Source organism: Phycodurus eques, chromosome 20 (genome assembly GCF_024500275.1).
Source record: "Phycodurus eques isolate BA_2022a chromosome 20, UOR_Pequ_1.1, whole genome shotgun sequence".
NCBI classification, from domain to species: Eukaryota; Metazoa; Chordata; class Actinopteri; order Syngnathiformes; family Syngnathidae; genus Phycodurus; species Phycodurus eques.
The window spans coordinates 15514598-15533882 of NC_084544.1; the positions used below are offsets into that span (position 1 = coordinate 15514598).

The 19285-nt window shown below is 43.0% G+C and overlaps 1 protein-coding gene across 1 annotated transcript in view; it reads left to right on the plus strand.

Moving 5' to 3' along the window:
* The first annotated feature begins 2098 nt into the window (after positions 1–2098).
* thrb (thyroid hormone receptor beta) overlaps positions 2099–19285 on the plus strand; it is a 47956-nt gene continuing 30769 nt past the window's right edge. The window contains exons 1-4 of the mRNA XM_061664249.1: positions 2099–2548; positions 5186–5286; positions 5386–5533; positions 6109–6314. Of these exons, the coding sequence (XP_061520233.1) occupies positions 2212–2548; positions 5186–5286; positions 5386–5533; positions 6109–6314 (792 nt within the window). The 5' untranslated portion in view covers positions 2099–2211. The remainder of the gene's footprint in view (positions 2549–5185; positions 5287–5385; positions 5534–6108; positions 6315–19285) is intronic.

The following is a 19285-nucleotide window of genomic DNA, read 5'->3' on the forward strand; positions in this document are numbered from 1 at the left end:
CTAGAGGACTTCTTTTTGCACAATTGACAACAAAAAAAAATAATAATGTACCGGCATTACCAGATAACTAGTAACCCTTTACTGCTCAGTGACTGTTTTTTTTGTCAATGTCTTTCTGTCTCCAAAGTGTTCTGTAAATTGACTGTCTGTTGTCGTACTAGAGCGGCTCCAACTACCGGAAACAAATTCCTTGTGTGTTTTTGGACATACTTGGCAAATAAATATGATTCTGATTCTGGCAGCATCATGCTGTGGGGGTGTTTTTCAGCTGCAGGGACAGGGAGACTGGTTGCAATCCAAGAAAAGATGAATGCGGCCAAGTACAGGGATATCCTGAACGAAAACCTTCTCCAGGATGCTCAGAACCTTAGACTGGGCCGAAGGTTCATCTTCAAAAAAGGCAATGACCCTAAGCACACACTAAAATACCGAAGGAGTGGCTTCAAAACCACTCTTTGACTGTTTTTGAATGGCCCACCCAGAGGCCTGACTTAAACCCAATTGAGCATTTCTGGAAAGACCTGAAAATGGCTGCCCACCAACGTTCACCATCCAACCTGACAGAACTGCAAAGGATCTGCAAGGAGGATCCCCAAATCCAGGTGTGAAAAACTTGTTTCATCATTCCCAAAAATACTCATGGCTCTATTAGCTCAAAAGGGTGCTTCTACTAAATACTGAGAAAAGGGTCTGAATACTTATGGCTGTGTGATATTTCAGTTTTTCTTTTTTAATAAATCTGCAGAAATTTCAACAATTCCGTTTATTTTTTTTTCTGTCAATATGGGGTGCTGTGTGTAGTTTAATGAGGGGAAACATTTCACTTCAATGACTTTAGCAAATGGCTGCAATATAAAAAAAGAGTGAACATTTTCAGGGGGTCTGAATACTCTCCATACCCACTGTATGTGTGTGTGTGAAAATCCTGACCTGAGGAGATGGTCCCACTCACTTTTTACATATGCATAGCATCGCTTCTCTGCCTTCAACTACTTTGTGATCATATTTTTAAATCTGTAGACACTTGACATTGAAGCAGCTTCTGTCGTACAAAAATAAATAATTATCTCAACAATACGTTTCCAAGACTCTTGAGCTCGACTGATTTTAATGAACCATTCTCATTTCGGGGAAAATGCATTCATTAAAAGTGCCGCTGAGTTTAAACACAACAATGACAGTGAAGCATACGTCACAAGATTATTAAATGGCCATCCATCCATCCATTTTCCAAACCACTTATCCTCACTAGGGTCATGAGCGTGGTCCCAGCTGACTCCGGGCAAAAGGTGAGGTACAGCCTGGACTGGTCGCCAGCCAATTGCAAGGCGCATACTGTATAAACAAACAAACCATTCGCACTCACTTTCACATCTTACGGATACCCATGTTCCAGAAGTACAGTCACAGGGAAAATTGTTAGACCACCCTTGAGGAAAATATTACAACATATGAATAAATTATAAGTATTTTAAAATAGGGAGTCTTGTTAATTTTAATGCCTGGTACTGCTAAAGCTATATTATCTGAAAAATACAATGAACACGACAAAGTGTAGCTGACTCCATAATACTTGATTTCCTATTTAACATGCTTAAACCTGATTGTATTCTGCGTGATTTTCACTTATTATCACGAAAACCATTGGAAATGGTGAATATCAGGTCTTAAATTAAACTCTTATTAGCTATATTTGTTGCCATCATTTTATTTGTCCAAACAAATGTCCCTTTTGTTGTACCAGACATGTTTTCATCCAAGTGTTTCATTTAGAAATGCGTTCTATTTGCTCGATGTTACAAGTGGGTATTTGCCGTAGGTGCAATGCGAAAGGTCTTAATCTGTGACATCGCCACAGTCTGTGGCACATCAAGGATTTGTGGCGTGTGAGATTAGGGCTCTACGTCGTCATAAATCTCTACGTCCCAATACAGTCGGGTGGTGGCGAGTGGGCAATTGCTTTCTGTGGTCTGCGTCATTCGTGGCATTTTGGTATTCCTTTAGGTTCTAAAATTGTCTTCGTTTGGTTGGTAGGATGGAATTTTTCCAGACTATTTTTTAATTGATTTTTTTTTTTAGTTTTGATGCAGATTTTGATTGGTTGATTGATTGATTAGAACCTGGTAATATCTTTTTTTCTTCTTCTTTTTTTAATACAGAGTAATTGGAATTTGTTCCTATTTTGATACTTCTCTGCAGTTGATTACCACGATGAATTACTGCATACCAGATATTTATGAGGTGTCTCAATCTGTGGTTGGTGAATACACAATTCAGGGTGGTGGAGAACATTGTCTGTTCGCGGGTGAAGGACCACGGTATGGACACTGCGAACCGCAACCACTTCACCACCCCCCCTGCCTGGAGCAGGTTTGGCCATGTAGCCAGCGCTATAATTGTTTGTATAGTGGTGTCCCTTCTGGTTTAAGCAGTGACTTTTGTAGCATGGAGATCCCGCTCAGTAATTTCCATCATCACCCTGAGTATTTTCCTGAGATTAAATCAGACCTCTCACACTTGCAATGGATGCAAGGAGCACACAAGAAAGGTAGGATAACTGGATCATGATCAGTAGTATTTTGTGTGGAGGAGAAACGATTCATGCAAAAGTATCGCTTCACGTAAAAGTAATTTATCCGTTTGTTATTTCTGCTTTATATTTTTCAAATGTTGTTTTTAATATGGTTAATTCGGGATGACTCTTTGATCAATGAATCAATGATGTCTGGGATTTCCGATTTAAGTCTCAGCATAAATCCAAGTCTTGGCGTCATGCAGCGGGATTCCTTATTGATTGGATTATTATTGATTGGATGGCGAGGCGACAGAAGGCTCATGCAAGATAATCATTCCTCTTTTTTCTCCACAATCCCCCCGCACCCTAAAAAAATATGTATATATTGATCTTTACCTCATGTCCCAAAGAGTGCTACAAAACAGAACATACCAAGATGAATCCTAATTTTGGACAGATCATGTGATGATGTGAATTTGTATTTAGTTCATTATACTGCTATAAGCTTTTCACTTGTTGTAAACGGACTCATATTTATATATTTTCTGTTACATGCATTTATTGGAATCAAGCTACACAGGTGTATAAATGGATGCATGCAGGGTCCCCAAACATTGATATATCTTTTGAGGGTTTGATGTCTTGCTCAAAGGAACTTGGGCCAAACTCCCTCCAACAATCAGTCCCACTTTCTGTATTTTTGGTTCTGTGAACCTGGAAGTGTAGATATTTATCTGATGTTAATTTCAACCGCTCAAGAATTTCACACTCTCCCTGTGTCACTTTTTGTACATGTGTTGAAATCTTGCATGATTAATTTAAACCTGGGGTGTCGAACTCATTTTAGTTCAGGGCCCACATTCACCCCAATTTGATCTCAAGTGGGCCGGACCACAATATTTGCAGTTTACAAACCCATGAATAAAAATGAACTATTCCAAATTTAAATTTTAAAAGTACTTCTGGAAAATATTCACATTTATTCACGATTGTCTTGTTGCAAATCGTATGAGAAAGCTGACATTTAATAAAAAACAAAAATCGATTTCAACACTATTATGAATTAGTGACTGGGCATCATTCAGTTATGCATCCTTTGTAAATGTATGTAAAAGATTGCAACACACCAACCTCTTTTGAAGTTAAGCATTTGAGTGAAATTTTGGAATATTCAAAATACTTAAAATACTAGAAAGAGAGCGAGAGAGAGAAAGAACCCACTTCACAATAAGCAGCAGTTTGGCGAATAGTGAACAATTCATCGAAGAGTTGAGTTGACGTTTTGTTTCAAACTTAACATAAAACAAAGAGAATTTATCTATTTCAAACAACCGCAGCTTTGTCTTAGGAAAATTAGTTTAATGCGAACAAACAATGCAAAATGCCATTGACATGCTAATGACCAGAGAACACTTTTCCACTTTGCGTCGGTCCATCTTAGATGAGCTCGGGCCCAGAGAAGCCGGCGTCGTTTCTGGGTATTTTTGATAAATAGCTTTTGCTTTGCATAGTAGAGTTTCAAGTTGCACTTACGGATGTAGCGCCGAACTGTATTTACTGACATTGGTTTTCTGAAGTGTTCCTGAGCCCATGTGATAATATCCTTTACACATTGATGTCGGTTTTTGATGCAGTGCCGCCTGAGGGATCGAAGGTCACGGCCATTCAATGTTGGTTTTTGGCCTTGCCGGTTACATGCACCGATTTCTCCAGATTCTCGGAATCTTTTGATGATATTATGGACAGTAGATGATGAAATCCCTAAATTCCTTGCAATTGTACGTTGCGGAACATTGTCCTTAAACTGTTCGACTATTTTCTCACACACTTGTTCACAAAGAGGTGAACCCCGCTCCTTTTCTACCCACTCATGGCACCCACCTGTTCCCAATTAGCTTGTTCACCTGTGGGATGTTCCAAACAGGTGTTTGATGAGCATTCCTCAACTTCCTCAGTCTTTTTTGCCACCTGTACCAGCTTCTTGGGAACATTTTGCAGCCATAAAATTCTAAGTTAATGATTATTTGCTAAAAACAATAAAGTTGATCAGTTTCAACATTAAATATCTTGTCTTTGTAGTGTATTCAATTAAATATAGGTTGAACATAAATTACAAATCGTATTCTGTTTTTATTTACGTTTAACACAACATCCCAACTTCATTGGAATTGCCGTTGTATAACTATACTCACAGGCATATACTGTATTATTTTGCCTCTACGGAAAATTATTAATACAACATCTTACTGAGTCACTTAGAGTAGGAGCAGATGAAGAAGTACAATTCATCGTTATTTGTGTCTGCATGACTATAGTAGTATACTGCCTCCGGGTGGCTAAGACGGGCACACCAGAAGGAGCAGCACAATGAAGTGGATTGCAGCATTAAATGATAATTGATTTAAGATACAAGTGTTCTGAGTTACAATTGTGGTCACGGAACAAATTAAACTAGTATCTCAAGGCACCACAGTATTCATTTCCCACATATCGCTGAGACAGATAGGGCAATTGAACCTGAAAACCTTTGCTGCTGTCTTAACCAGTCAATCATGGCTCCTTCATACAAAAGTACAGCATTCAATTTCATACCAATTAAATCAGGAATGTGTGTGTAAGTATGTATAGTATGTAAAGTAAACAACAGTAATCGTTTTTTTTCTGCCCCAGGGTACATACCAAGTTACCTGGAAAAAGATGAGCTTTGTGTTGTGTGTGGGGACAAAGCTACGGGCTATCATTATCGCTGTATTACCTGTGAAGGCTGTAAGGTAACAAGCAAGTCTCTCTGAATGGATTGTGGAAGCAAATATTAATTTGTGAACACTTGAAAGAATCTCTGAATGTATGTGGCTGCATCTGCTGTCTAGGGCTTCTTCAGGCGGACAATTCAGAAAAATCTCAGACAAACCTATTCTTGTAAATACGAGAGAAAATGTGTTATCGACAAGGTGACCAGAAACCAGTGCCAGGATTGTCGTTTCAAGAAGTGTATTGCAGTTGGAATGGCTACAGACTGTAAGTCAAGACACAAATTTGACAACTTTTCTATTGTTGGTCTTGTTTTTTGAAGCACAGTAATCCCTCGTTTATCACGAGGGTTAGCTTCCGGACCACCTCCACAATAGGTGATATCTGCAAAGTAGCCACCACATATTTTTGGGATTATTTATCCATATTTTAAAGCTCTATGAACCTTCTCAGACTCTTATTAATCTTCCACACATTCCTAGTAACCTCTACAATAGTCTTATAAACATTTTCTATACTCTTCAAAACCTTTTAAACGCTTGATCATAATTTAATGCACAGTAGTACTGTACACTATGTACATTTTATTCCTTGTAATATGTGTTTTAATTAATTTTTCTTTTCTGTGTGTTTTTTTAAATAGTTTTCATGTTAATCAACATTTAAGTGGAATAGTTAAACTACCGAATACTTCCATCAAGAGGACCACATAGGCCAGTCATTGACTTGATTTGTTTATTTAAAATGAATAACAAGATGTCTTCCCCCCCCCCCCCCCCTTGAGCTATCCTGTCTACTCATTTTTGCTTCCCCTCACCGCCGCTGCCACCCAAACCCCAAAGTGGTGTTGGATGAGAGAAAGAGGCTTGCCAAGCGCAAGCTGATTGAGGAAAACCGGGAGCGTCGCCGCAAGGGGGAACTACAGAAAACTGTTTTGGATCAACAAGAGCCCACGCAGGAGGAGTGGGACCTCATTCGCATGATTACTGAGGCCCATATGGCCACCAATGCCCGGGGAAATCACTGGAAGCAGAAGCGAAAATTCTCGGTGAGATATTCTCCTCCCTCCATTGCCAACACCTTGTTGTTTGCACTGCATAGCGGTGGTCACCCAAAAAGTAAATATTATTGTAATAATATTAATAAAACTGCTAAATGGAGGGGTACATTGTGCTAAATCAAAGGAAGCCATCAGAATCTATTGGATCTACTTTCACAGTGGTTCTAACCCTTTTTACAACAAGTACCACCTTGGCTCTCCAAATCCTATCAAAATGACAAATGTTAAAATACAGTAACTTCGTAGGCCTAAGTGTGCAAGAAAAAAGAGATGTTTTTTTCTTTAAAAGTATATTCCTTATTGTAATCCAATGCAACATGCTCAGTTTGACATTGAGTGCTCTTGAATTTAAAAAAAATGTCACGATACGATGGTGTTAATTTTAACTGGACCCAGAAGCAGGCGGAGGCTGAAGAAGTTTGTTTATTGAGAAGAGACTCGGTGATGCATCCTTGAGGCGTACTGGTGGGTTGTCGAGACACGGAACGTACGGCATGCGGTGGCGTGAGCGGGTGTATGGCTTGGTGGCATGGTGGAAGAGGTCAGCAAGGCAGGAAACAAGGAAGGAGCACTGAGGACAAGGAAGAACATGAAGGTAAGACATATTGTGAGGACTGGTGTAGCTTATGTATAAGTTGTGAGCCGGTGTACCACGGATGAACGTTAATACTGGCAGTGGATTCTTGGATCTGGCAGGCTTAAATGCAGGTGATGATGAAGTTTGATTGACAACAGGTGCACGGCTGAGGTGGTGCTGATTACTGGGAAGAGAGAGGGTAGCTTGGGGAAGGGTATGTCTTGGAGACACTTGGAGAACCGGTCAACAATGGCGGGGATGACAGTGTTACCTTCAGATGTGGGTAGGCCGGTGACAAAGTCCAGGTTAAATGTGGGACCAAGGGCGGCTCGGAATGGGTAAGGGGCGCAGCAGACCAGCTGGGGGTTGATAAGAAACCTTGCCTTGGGCACAGACGGAGCAGGCTAGGACAAACTCTCGGGTGTCCTTGACTAGGCTGGGCCACCAGAAGTGTTGCTGGATGAAACGGATAGTGCGGGTGATGCCAGGATGACAGGTGAGCTTGGAGTTGTGGGCCCACTGAAGGATGTCAGAGCATGCGGAATCGGGTATGAACAGCCTGTTAGGAGGTCCGGTCTTGGTATCTGGGTGAGTCTTCTGAACCTCTTTAACCACCTGTTCGATTTTCCGAGTGGCTGCTCCAATGAAGCACGAGGAAGGGAGGATGGGTTCTGGTTCTGCAGGGCTGCAGGGGGGTGAGTACATGCGAGACAGGGCATCAGGTTTGCTGTTCCAGGAACCAGGGTGGAAGGAGAGGCTGAAGTTGAATCGGCTCAGGAAGAGGGCCCAGCGAGCTTGTCGGGGGTTAAGACGTTTGGTGGAACAGAGGTAGGCAGGGTTTTTGTGATCGGTCCAGATGACAAACGGAGAATCAGTCCCCTCCAACTAATGCGTCCACTCCTCCAATGCCTAGATGATGGCCAGCAGTCTCGGCTGCCAATGTCATAATTCCTTTCGGCAGTGGACAGACGACAGGGAAAAAAAGGACAGGGATGAAGTTTTTTGGAAGTGGGGTCCCACTGAAAAAAAATGCTCATAAAAAACGTCAACCTTCCACCACAAACTGGAGGGATGTCGTAGGATGGGAGCATACTGAACAGGGATTTAAACTGGTCGAAGGCTTAGGAAGCAGCCAGGGTCCACTGAAAAGGATAGCTGGTCGAGGTAAGGCTTGTGAATTGCGACTTTACTGTAGTTGCGGATGAAGCGGCGGTAGAAATTGGCGAATCCCAGGAATCGTTGTAGTTCTCTGCGGGTGGTGGGAGTGGGCCAGTTAACGACTGCTTGGATCTTTGCAGGGTCTGGTTGCAGTTGTCCTTTGGCAATGATATAGCCCAGGAAGTGTACGGAGGAGAGGTGGAATTCACATTTTACAGGTTTGATGAAGAGGCGGTTCTCGAGGAAACAGTTGTGAAATGGCAAGATCCTTACTGAAAAGAGGGGAGAGCTCATTATATTCTTCCGGAACCCGGGAGCAGGTGGTTGAGGTTTGCTGGAAGGCGGCATGGCAGAAAGCAGGCAGTGCGAATGGTTGTAAGGACTCCACCCGGAGATAGATAGGTGGGTCCAGTCTATGGCGGGGTTATGCTTCTTGAGCCAGGGAATTCAGAGGACTAACGGGGGCTCAGGGGAATGGATAACGAATAGTAGGGTGACTTCACTGTGATTTCTTTAGATAAGTAAGGTAAACTGAATTGTTTGGTGGGTCACATGGGAGATGAGACGCCAATCCAGGGCTGTGACGTTTTTTGGTGAATGGAGCAGTTTGAGAGGGAGTTGGAGCTGACATGCCAATCCTTCGTGAAAGAAATTATGACCAGAATTAATAAGGGCAGTTATGGGTGTGTTGTGAACGAGACCAAGAATTCACGCGGGAACGCTCATATGGAAGTGAGCGTAATGAGGGGGCGAGTGGCTTCCCTGTCCTGAACTTTAGTTCGGCGGAAAAGGAGTTAAATGATACGGGAAGAATTGTGCCATAACTCGGTTGTCCATTTAGCTGCTTTTCCGCGTAGGAGGTTAGTGACGAATGCGACAGTTGTAAATTGAAAACTAGCAAGCAATTTAGGAGGAATTGGCTGCATTCACCGAAGTCCCCGAGTAGGGCTCGGGCGGCGGGACATGAGGCTCTTTGTACGGGAGGCGGGATGGATCGGAGGCTGAGGGCTCGGAAGGAGTACCCACGGGAGGAAGGTGGGACTGAATTTGGGAAGAAAGGAGGGAAACTTGTTGCATTAGAGTGGTCAATGAGTCACAATACGATGGTGTTAATTGTAACTGGCGGTCAGAAATATTGCGAGGACTGGCGTAGTTTACGTGTGAAATGCGTGACGGTGTACCACAGATGAACATTTAATACTCTGGCATTGATCTGGCAGGCTTAAATGCAGGTGATGATGAAGGCTGATTGACAACAGGCGTGCGGCCGAGGTGGCGCTGATTACTGGGAAGAGCGAGGGAGGGCAAGAGGGGCGCAAAGCGACACCCAACCTCCAACAAGGGAACTGCAAGGCACAGCTCATGACAAAAAAAGTTAAAAAAGTTAAAAAAAAGTTTTAAAAAAAGTTAAAAAAAAGTTAAAAGTTAAAAAACAATGATGCTTCTATAAAAGAATTTTAAAACAAACAGTTTTCAAGGATTAAATGCAATTATATGTGATTAAAAGTTAAATACAACTGAACTGTACTTTAAAAATGTACTTTACTTGAAAAGTAAAAATTGTACTGTGCTGGATTAAAAGTTTTAAACAGGCTGTATGCATAGCTACAAGCTTCATTCTGTTGGATTGTATTTCATGGTTTAATATAACTTTCATTTGTATTTAATTCAGTGATTATTTTTGCGTGCCACTGGTGGTACACATACAACACTCATAAAAAAATCACTGCACTATCATACCAGTCTTTGAAACCCCTTCCAACAATTACAAAAGGAACGTTGTAATGATGTACAAAAGTAATTTGTGCTGACACACAGCAGGAACATTCAGAATTTATTTTTTGTCTTTGAGTGCCACCATAACTACAAGAGCCAAGGCTCCACGTTTTTTTTTTTCAGACAAAAAATAAAAGCTTACCACGCGTACAAGTTGTACAGAGCTACGAAATGATTCCTTTAATCACTCGGCTTGTACCAGTTAATAAATCTCAAGCCACATCTTTCTTGTTGGATCCCCACAGCTAAATGAGCTAAAAGGAGCATCACTGCCACCGAGCTATGCAGAGCAGACATAGTTTGGCTAAAAATTGAAGAATTGCAAAAGAGTGAAAAAGTGGAGTGAATGAACTATGTCACTAACCCAATTAATTTGTGCATGTACAGTAAATGTACTGAATGTCCTCCACCACAGCCACAGTTTCACTATTAACTACTTGCATGTGTGAATTTTGTATCTGTTTTATATTCTCTTGCCAAGCAAGGACACTTTATTGCAAATACTAATAACGGGTTTGTTTCACACACATATCATCTCATATTACCCCCACCCCCAATTATAAAACTGAAATTCGCACATTTCTTCAAGCTACTGTATGTTTTGGTCTCTGGAAAGTATAATGTGTCTGAATTGCAATTCACTCTGGCTTGACTATGCTTGAGTGTGTTCACCTCACGTAGTAAAGTATGGTCCCTATCCTGTTTTCTCTGGGGTGCCGTTTGGAAAGCGGTTCACGCTGAAAATAACTAACATTTTGTCACATTTAGCTTCCAAGAGTGTTTAAAAAACGGGTGTACATTTTCTTTCTTTATTTCTTTATTTATTTTTTGTCCTGTTCGGCTGTTAGGTCAAGCAGAATGGAAAATCTGTATCCCTTTTATGCCAGAACAGTTTTACTGTGTCAGAGTGGAGTTTTTAAGCTTCCCCTGTGGTATTATAATTGAGGTTTATTGAGAATCAGACGGCGGCCGATTTCACTCCCTGGCCTCACCTGTGTGGAGTTTGCATGTTTTCCCCGTGCCTGCGTGGGTTTTCTCCCACATCCCAAAAACATGCGTGGTAGATTCATTGACAAGTCTAAATTACCCCTAGGTGTGAATGTGAGTGTGAATGGTTGTTTGTCCCCTGTGATTGGCTGGAAACCAGTTCAGGGTGTACAGCGCCTCCTGCCAGTTGATAGCTGGGATAGGCTCCAGCAAGCCTGCGACTCCAGTGAGGAGAAGCGGCTCAGAAAATGGTGGATGGATGGATGAGAATCAGACTTGATCAGTCGAACAGAACAAAGTTTCGAGAAGGGAGAGAAAACAAAGACAAAGCACTAATTGTAAACACCTGAGAGATGAGAGAAGTAAATAATTACATTATCTACAACAATGAAACAATAAATATGAGTGTTGCATGGGGCTGTAGTGCTACACCCTGTGAGGGGAGGACAGGACAAGATAGAACAGGACAAGGACAGGAGAAGAAGCCCCAACACCAAGCAGTCCCGGGGACCAGGCCTCGGGAGCACTGCCATGCAAGTCAGCGACAACCACCGAGTGTTCATTTTCAACAGTCACTTTTCTGCAGATTTAGAAAAATATTTGTCAATGTAAATATATAATGCCAAATATTAAATGTTACATCTAAATGTTAAATGTAAATTTTAATTTCAATATTAAATGTAATATATAGACTAGTTTCAAGTACATAGGTATACAGTATATATTTAACATTTAGATTTAAGATTTAGGTATAACATTTAGTATTTGGATTTAACTATAAAGTTGATGGATATTGTTCAAAATGTGCATACAAGTGACTTCACTTTTTTAACACACTTTTTTAAACAATGTTTGAAGCTAAATGTGACAAAATTTTCAACGTGAGCCGCTCTCCGAACGTCACCTACCACAAAAACACATGTCACCTTCTCTCCTTACCTGTTTGCCATCTTGCGTGATTTTTTAATCTGTCTTCAGTTTTAACTTTTCTTTTTAGTTTGCTTGCTCTAGGTTCTTCATTGAAACTTCACAATTCCTGTCGCTTATCCAACAGGTCGAGGAAACAATGCTTCTTAATGAAATAACATGTAATTTATTCTATACCTCTGATCAGAGTGCGGCGGGGATGAAGGAAGCTAAGGTATGACTTAATATACATTTATATTCTTTAGGCCCTTTTCCATCCAAAAGGTTTATGTGGGCCCATGATAGCAGAGGTCCCCGAAACAGGTTAAATCAGGGTGCTGACACTGCAGAAATAACTGCAGTACACTTATTTTACATAGCAGGTGATGGTAGAATAAAAGCCCAAAACCAATGACCTTGTAAAAACCAACAAAGCAGATGATATGAAGTTCTAGTTTAAAATAAATTCCATCAATTTACCTCAGGCATGAAAAAATATTCTGATTACTGTAATTACAGTTGGCCCGTTATAAAGCATAAAGAAAGTACTGTAGGCTGTACTGCTCAAGCTTGCCTATTACACCAAATGTCAGTGTCGTCATGAATTAATATAATTAGAGGATAAGCGATTCAGGGAATGGGTGGCTGGATGATGGATGGATAATTTTAATGTAATAATTATTATGTATAGAGATAACACTTAGTAATACTCTAAAACAAATTAGATATGGTACAAGACAGCATTACACACATTATCTGTGGTGAATAAAATTCAAGACTGATTGGATGGCGACCTTTCAGGTTGTACGACTCACGTCCAAAGTCGGATGGGTTAGGCTCCAGCTCACCCGCAAACCCTAATCAGGACAGATGGTAAAGAAATGGATGAATTAATACAAGAATTACTAAATTCAAACCAGCCACAGGAGAAAGGAATGCAGGAATAGACAAGACACTCAATTATGTTAACATTCTTATCGTGTATTAAAAATGTAAAACCTTTATTAAATCAAACCAGTGATCTGCTATTTTTGTGACCCACTCCTTACTATTGTGTTCTGGTCTCACCAGCGATAGGTTACCCAGTCAGCTAAACTCTGGGTTTTATATATCCAGTTGAAGTCTTGCTTTGAAAGCTTTACGAACCACAGTGTGCAAGTGTAACACAAAGTAACATACATGTACAAAGAGTAGGCAAATGCATAAAGTAAGGACATGCATGACGTGTATACTTACAGACAATTGCATAATAATACGAGTAGAAGAGGATGGAGAAAGATGAGAAAACCACTCTGTCAGACATGCATGTCATTCTACTTCCTGATTTATGGCAACTTCCTCCTTAGACAAGATATGAGCTGAGTTCAAAGCTTAGGAGTGATTTTAATGTTGAACGGTCACAATAGGGATCTAAACAACGAATCAATAAAAACTCAGCAGTTCAAAGAGTCCTTAACATTCCCCGCCTGGGGTCATTTCAAGATGGCGCCTACCAGTGTGGCCACCTCGGTAACGCGCTCTCTAGTATTGTCTTCGTTTTTGTGTTTTTCGTCCGTCTTTGGAGACCTTACACGACTCACTTACACAAGGGGAGACCTGCTAACCATCAAGGAGGCTACTCCGGACTTTCTGTCACCAACTTTCGAAAATCCGCTCAGTTTTTTCCCCGAGTTACTCACCGGAGCGGCGTCCGCGGTTTTCGGCGCATGGATGCGGAAGCGGCGCCACAGAGGAAAACGAGCCGGAATTCAGGTGAAACTCCGCAAGAGAGGACACAGATTGGCCTTCCCGTCGATCCACCTCGCGAATGTACGCTCCCTACCCAACAAAATGGACGAGCTTCATCTTCTGTTAAAGACCAGTAAAGACTTCGGACGTTCCGCGGCCATGTGCTTCACGGAGACCTGGCTTTGCGACGCTGTACCCGATGGCGCCGTCACGCTTCCCGGCTTCAACATTCATCGAGCGGACCGCGACATGGAATCATCGGGAAAAACGAAGGGCGGCGGGATATGCCTCCATATAAACGAAAAATGGTGTACGGACGTCACGGTGCTCAGCACACACTGCAGCCCGCATTTGGAGTCGCTGTTTCTGAACTGTAAACCATTTTACGCGCCACGTGAGTTTGCATCGTTTATACTGGCTGGAGTCTATATCACACCGCAAGCTAACACGAGCGCCGCATTGCTAACGCTCGCCGAAAAAGTCAACGAAATTGAAAAAAAACACCCTGACTCACCCCTCATTATTCTCGGGGACTTTAACAAAGCTAAACTCAACCACGAACTCCCTAAATACAAGCAGCACATCGACTGTCCTACCAGGGAAAATAATACTTTAGACCACTGCTACACTACGGTAAAAAACGCATACCGTGCTATACCTCGTGCAGCCCTGGGCTCGTCTGATCACTGCTTAATTCACTTAATACCGACGTACAAGCAAGAACTTAAATGTGCGAAGCCTACAGTGAAAACAGTCAAAAAGTGGACCAATGAAGCAAAGATGGAACTTCAAAGCTGTTTAGACTGCACAGACTGGAGTGTCTTTGAAAATTCAGCTGGCAGCCTGGATGAATATACGGACACTGTCACATCCTATATCAGTTTCTGTGAAGAGGTTTGTGTACCAACAAAATCATTTCGGACATTCAACAACAACAAGCCGTGGTTCACTGCTAAACTTAAGCAGCTTCGCCAAGCTAAGGAAGATGCATATCAGAGCGGGGACAGGGCCCTGTATAATCGAGCTAGAAACCAGCTTACTAAAGAAATTAACATTGCAAAGAGGATCTATGCAGCAAAGTTGGAAAAACAGTTTAGCGCGAACGACTCGAAATCAGTCTGGCGTGCATTCCAATCGCTGACTAATTACAAGCGACGATCCCCCCAAGCTGAGAACAATAGCACACTAGCCAACGACTTGAATACCTTCTATTGCAGATTTGAAAAGGACAGTTTCACTCCACACACCAACCCGGCCGCACCCGCGACCACAACCACACCTCTGACTTCTGCGTTAACCATCCATGAACAGGATGTGAGACGCATCTTCAAACAACAGAAGATTAACAAAGCAACAGGACCGGACCATGTGTCCCCATCCTGCCTCAAAGTCTGCGCGGACCAGCTCGCTCCAGTCTTCACTCAGATCTTTAACAGATCTTTGGAAATGTGCGAAGTTCCATCCTGCTTCAAACGCTCCACCATCATTCCAGTCCCCAAGAAACCTGCAATCTCTAGTCTGAATGACTACAGGCCTGTCGCTTTGACATCTGTGGTCATGAAGTCCTTTGAACGTCTCGTACTGGACCACCTCAAGAGTGTCACAGGTCCCCTGCTGGACCCCCTGCAGTTTGCCTACCAAGCGAACAGGTCTGCGGATGATGCAGTCAACATGGGACTGCACTTCATCCTAGAACACCTCGACAGTGCAGGGACCTACGCGAGGATCCTGTTCGTGGACTTCAGCTCAGCGTTCAACACCATCATCCCTGAACTCCTTTCAACCAAGCTTCTCCAGCTCAGCGTCTCACCTGCCATCTGCCAGTGGATTTACAGCTTTCTGACGGGCAGGACACAGCAGGTCAGGCTGGGGGAGGCAACCTCATCCACATGCAGCATCAGCACTGGGGCGCCCCAAGGTTGTGTCCTCTCTCCGCTGCTCTTCTCTCTCTACACGAACGACTGCACCTCAGCGAACCCGACTGTCAAGCTCCTGAAGTTTGCAGATGACACCACTGTCATCGGCCTCATCAAGGACGGTGACGAGTCTGCATATCGACAGGAAGCGGAGCGGCTGGAGCTGTGGTGCGGGCGACACAACCTGGAGCTGAACACGCTCAAGACGGTAGAGATGATCGTGGACTTCAGGAGGCATCCTTCGCCACAGCTGCCCCTCACGTTGTCCAGCTGCCTTGTGTCAACCGTCGAGACCTTCAAGTTCCTGGGAATTACAATCTCTCAGGACCTGAAGTGGGCGAACAACATCAACTCCGTCCTCAAAAAGGCCCAGCAGAGGATGTACTTCCTGCGGCTTCTGAGAAAGCACGGCCTGCCACCGGAGCTGCTGAGACAGTTCTACACAGCGGTCATCGAATCGGTCCTGTGTTCTTCCATCACAGTCTGGTTTGGTGCTGCTACAAAAAAGGACAAGCTCCGACTGCAACGGACAATCAAAACTGCTGAAAGGATTGTGGGTAACCCCCTACCCACCATTGAGGACTTGCACGCTGCCAGAACTAAGACAAGGGCGTGCAAAATCCTCTCGGACCGTCTGCACCCCGGTCACCAGCTCTTCCAGCTCCTTCCCTCAGGTAGGCGCTACCGATCAACGCTAACTAGAACTAGTAGACATTCCAACAGCTTCTTCCCTCTTGCGATCAACTTCTTAAACACCTAACCTATAATTCCATTACAACAAGCTGGCAATTTTTTGACTTGAGTTCATTGTCACATTTCTGTGGGGCCAATTATTTATTACTTGTGCACTCACTGTAGTTGTCTCGCCATGCTGCACTATTTGCATATACTGGCCACTCATGCCAGAGTAGCATCTGCTCCATTTGCACACTGATTGAGGAGTATCTGTAACATTTGCACAACCGACATTGTCCCAGATGATCGCACTACTTGTCACTTTAAACCGCATACACTCCTTGAAGTCTCAGCGCCCTTTGCACAATGGTCATTGCACCGGACTATTGCAATATTAGTCGTTCGAAGTGCTCTAAGTGCTAGAGGACTCTGCATCTTTTTGCACAATTGTTTTTTGTCAATGTCTTTATGTCCCCAAAGTGTTCTGTAAATTGACTGTTTGTTGTACTAGAGCGGCTCCAACTACCGGAGACAAATTCCTTGTGTGTTTTGGACATACTTGGCAAATAAAGATGATTCTGATTCTGATTCTGATTCTGATACATTGATTCCCACATTAATCACTGAGCTAGCAGACCTGTTGTTGGAGGTGGAAGCTGCAAAGTTAGATGGATTCCTCACTGGGCTTTCATATCTAGATACCTCCCGATCGCGGAAAAGCACGCATTCGGCACACAGGGATAGTGGAAATCAGTGGGCTCCAAGTAAGTTATAAGTTATAATACAATGTTCCTTTCCCCCCCTTTCAGTGTAATTGCAGACTTTATCTGAATCGAGGCTAGTACACAAACAGACCCAGCTTTAACATCACATCCTTACTATCCACATCTTCAGAAATAGACAGACTGGTCAAATTTCTTCAGACACCCGTAGCAGTCCACAAGACCCAAGTTTCACCTGCAGAGAAAAAAAGGAGCTCAGAAAGGGAATATAAATCTTGCCAAATATTGTCCTATTCATGACAAGCCTCAGTCACTAAGGAACTGCAAGGTCATCAGTGAGAAGAGTTACAAAGACCACAAACAGTTTCTGAAAGCCCATTCTATGTTTCGGTGCTGCTCGTCCACAAGTCACGTCACCAGGGATTGCCTGGCGAAAATACAGTGTAAGGAATGTGAAAGCATTCACCACGTTTCAGCACTCCATCCAGGCCTGGCTCCTTCGAAAGGTCAAGTTCCAATCACCTGTCTCAGAGAATGGCGGGGAGCCTGATGAACCTGAAGACTATGAGGTTACCACTAGGTGCACTGAAGTCTGTGGAGACGGAGTGAAAGAGAGAGAGCATTCTTAAAGATATGCCTCATCAATGTGCTCCCAAAGGACGACATGAAGAGTCAAAACGTGTGTATGCCACACCAGACAAACAAAGCAATCGGTACTTGGCTAGGTCTGAATTTATTAACCGCTTTAAAATCAGTGGAGATGCACAACCTTACACGCTGAAGAAATGCAGGACTCAAGCAGGCGGCTGGCAGAAGGGCCTGTGGGTTCTTAATCAAATCAGCAGATGAGATTTGTTTCCCACTTCCAACAATTTTGGAATGCAATTAGATCCCAAATAACCGCCCTGAGATTCCCACTTTAAATGCAGCTCTTCATCACAGCCACATGAAATGCATCGCCGGAGAGATTCCTCCCTTTGATTCAGAGGCCAACATCCTTCTACTATTGGGGAGAGATATTTTGAGAGTGCATGAAGTACGGGATCAGATCAGATTAACTTGTCTCCATGATGCACCCTTTGCTCAAAAACTGACTTAAGGTGGGTCAATGTTGGTGAGGTGTGTCTTGGGGAAACACACAGGCCATCCATCTCAAGTGCACACCTTCAAGACCTCTACCTTGGAAAATGGCTGTACTACTTACTTGGATCCATGCACCAGTAAGATTCAAGTAAAGGAGAACTTCAACTGTCAGCCCCTCATTAAGAATCTCACAACACGTCACACACACTGACAGATGCCGGAGAGAATCTGGGCCAGTTAGTCTTCTGTCAGTTACCCAATGACTACCAACTTGTGTCATCTATGAAATGTTTGGGTTTTCTTCAGTTAATGAAAGATGAGTGCTGTAGCTCTAACAGCTGGGTTTCGCCACTGCCTTTCTGTTCCCAAGACTATAGCGACCCAATAACAGAGAATATGCCTACCATCGCCTCTCTTGACTTTGCTGAACTCTACAAAATCAGCCGACGATGAAGGAACAGTACCTTGAGTTTATGGAGAAGCTGCTCATCAACCAGGATGCTGAAGTCACTCCACCATGGCCAAGTGTGCTGATTCATTCCATCATTTGGGGTCTATCATCCCAAGAAGCCAGAGCAAATTCGCATGGTCTTCTATTTGAGTGCTTCCTTTGAGATAATTTCTCTGACCGACATGTTGCTTACTAGGCCTGAGCTTAACAACAGCTTGCTGGGTGTGCTGTTAAGCTTCAGGAAAAAATGTATGGCTGTTACCGCAGATATTCAACACGTTTCACTGCTTTGTGGTACGAGAAGACCATAGGGATTATCTCCGCTTCTTGTGGTACCGCAACAACAATCCAAGCAATGACATTAGGCACTACAGAATACATGTACGTCTTTGGCAACAGCCCATCTCCTACAGTTAGAGCTTCAAAAGAGCAGCCAAGCAAGGAGAGGCAAAGTTTGTCAGTGATCACCAGACAGCACATTTAACAAAACGACGATGACAGTCTCAAATACTTCTCTATGGAAGCAGAAGCCATCTGTGTCATCAAGCAAGCTTGGCAAATGATTGCTGCATCTAACCTTTGGCTGTTCAAGATAGCTTCTAACAGACCTGCAGTCATCAAGGCTTTCTGCCTGACGACTGAACCAAAGATATTAAGACTTAAAGGTCAGAAGACAAAGATGTTAAACATTTTCTTTAGAACTCTAGAACCCCTTTACAACACAAATCTGCCATTTCAAAGTGATTATAAAGGAGATATACTGCAGTTAAATCGATAAACATGATGCAGAATGCACCTTCTGCTTTTTGCATCTAGCGCCTTCCGACTCTTCGGCTCTATCCGGTGTTGTGACGTAACACGAGCCAAACAAGCCTGTTCATTCGGTGTTGTGTGCTATTTTTCCATGCTGTTGTTCCCGTCCTTGTGTATTTGTTGTCATATGATATAGCAATTTCAGGATGGTTTATTCTGTGGCATTT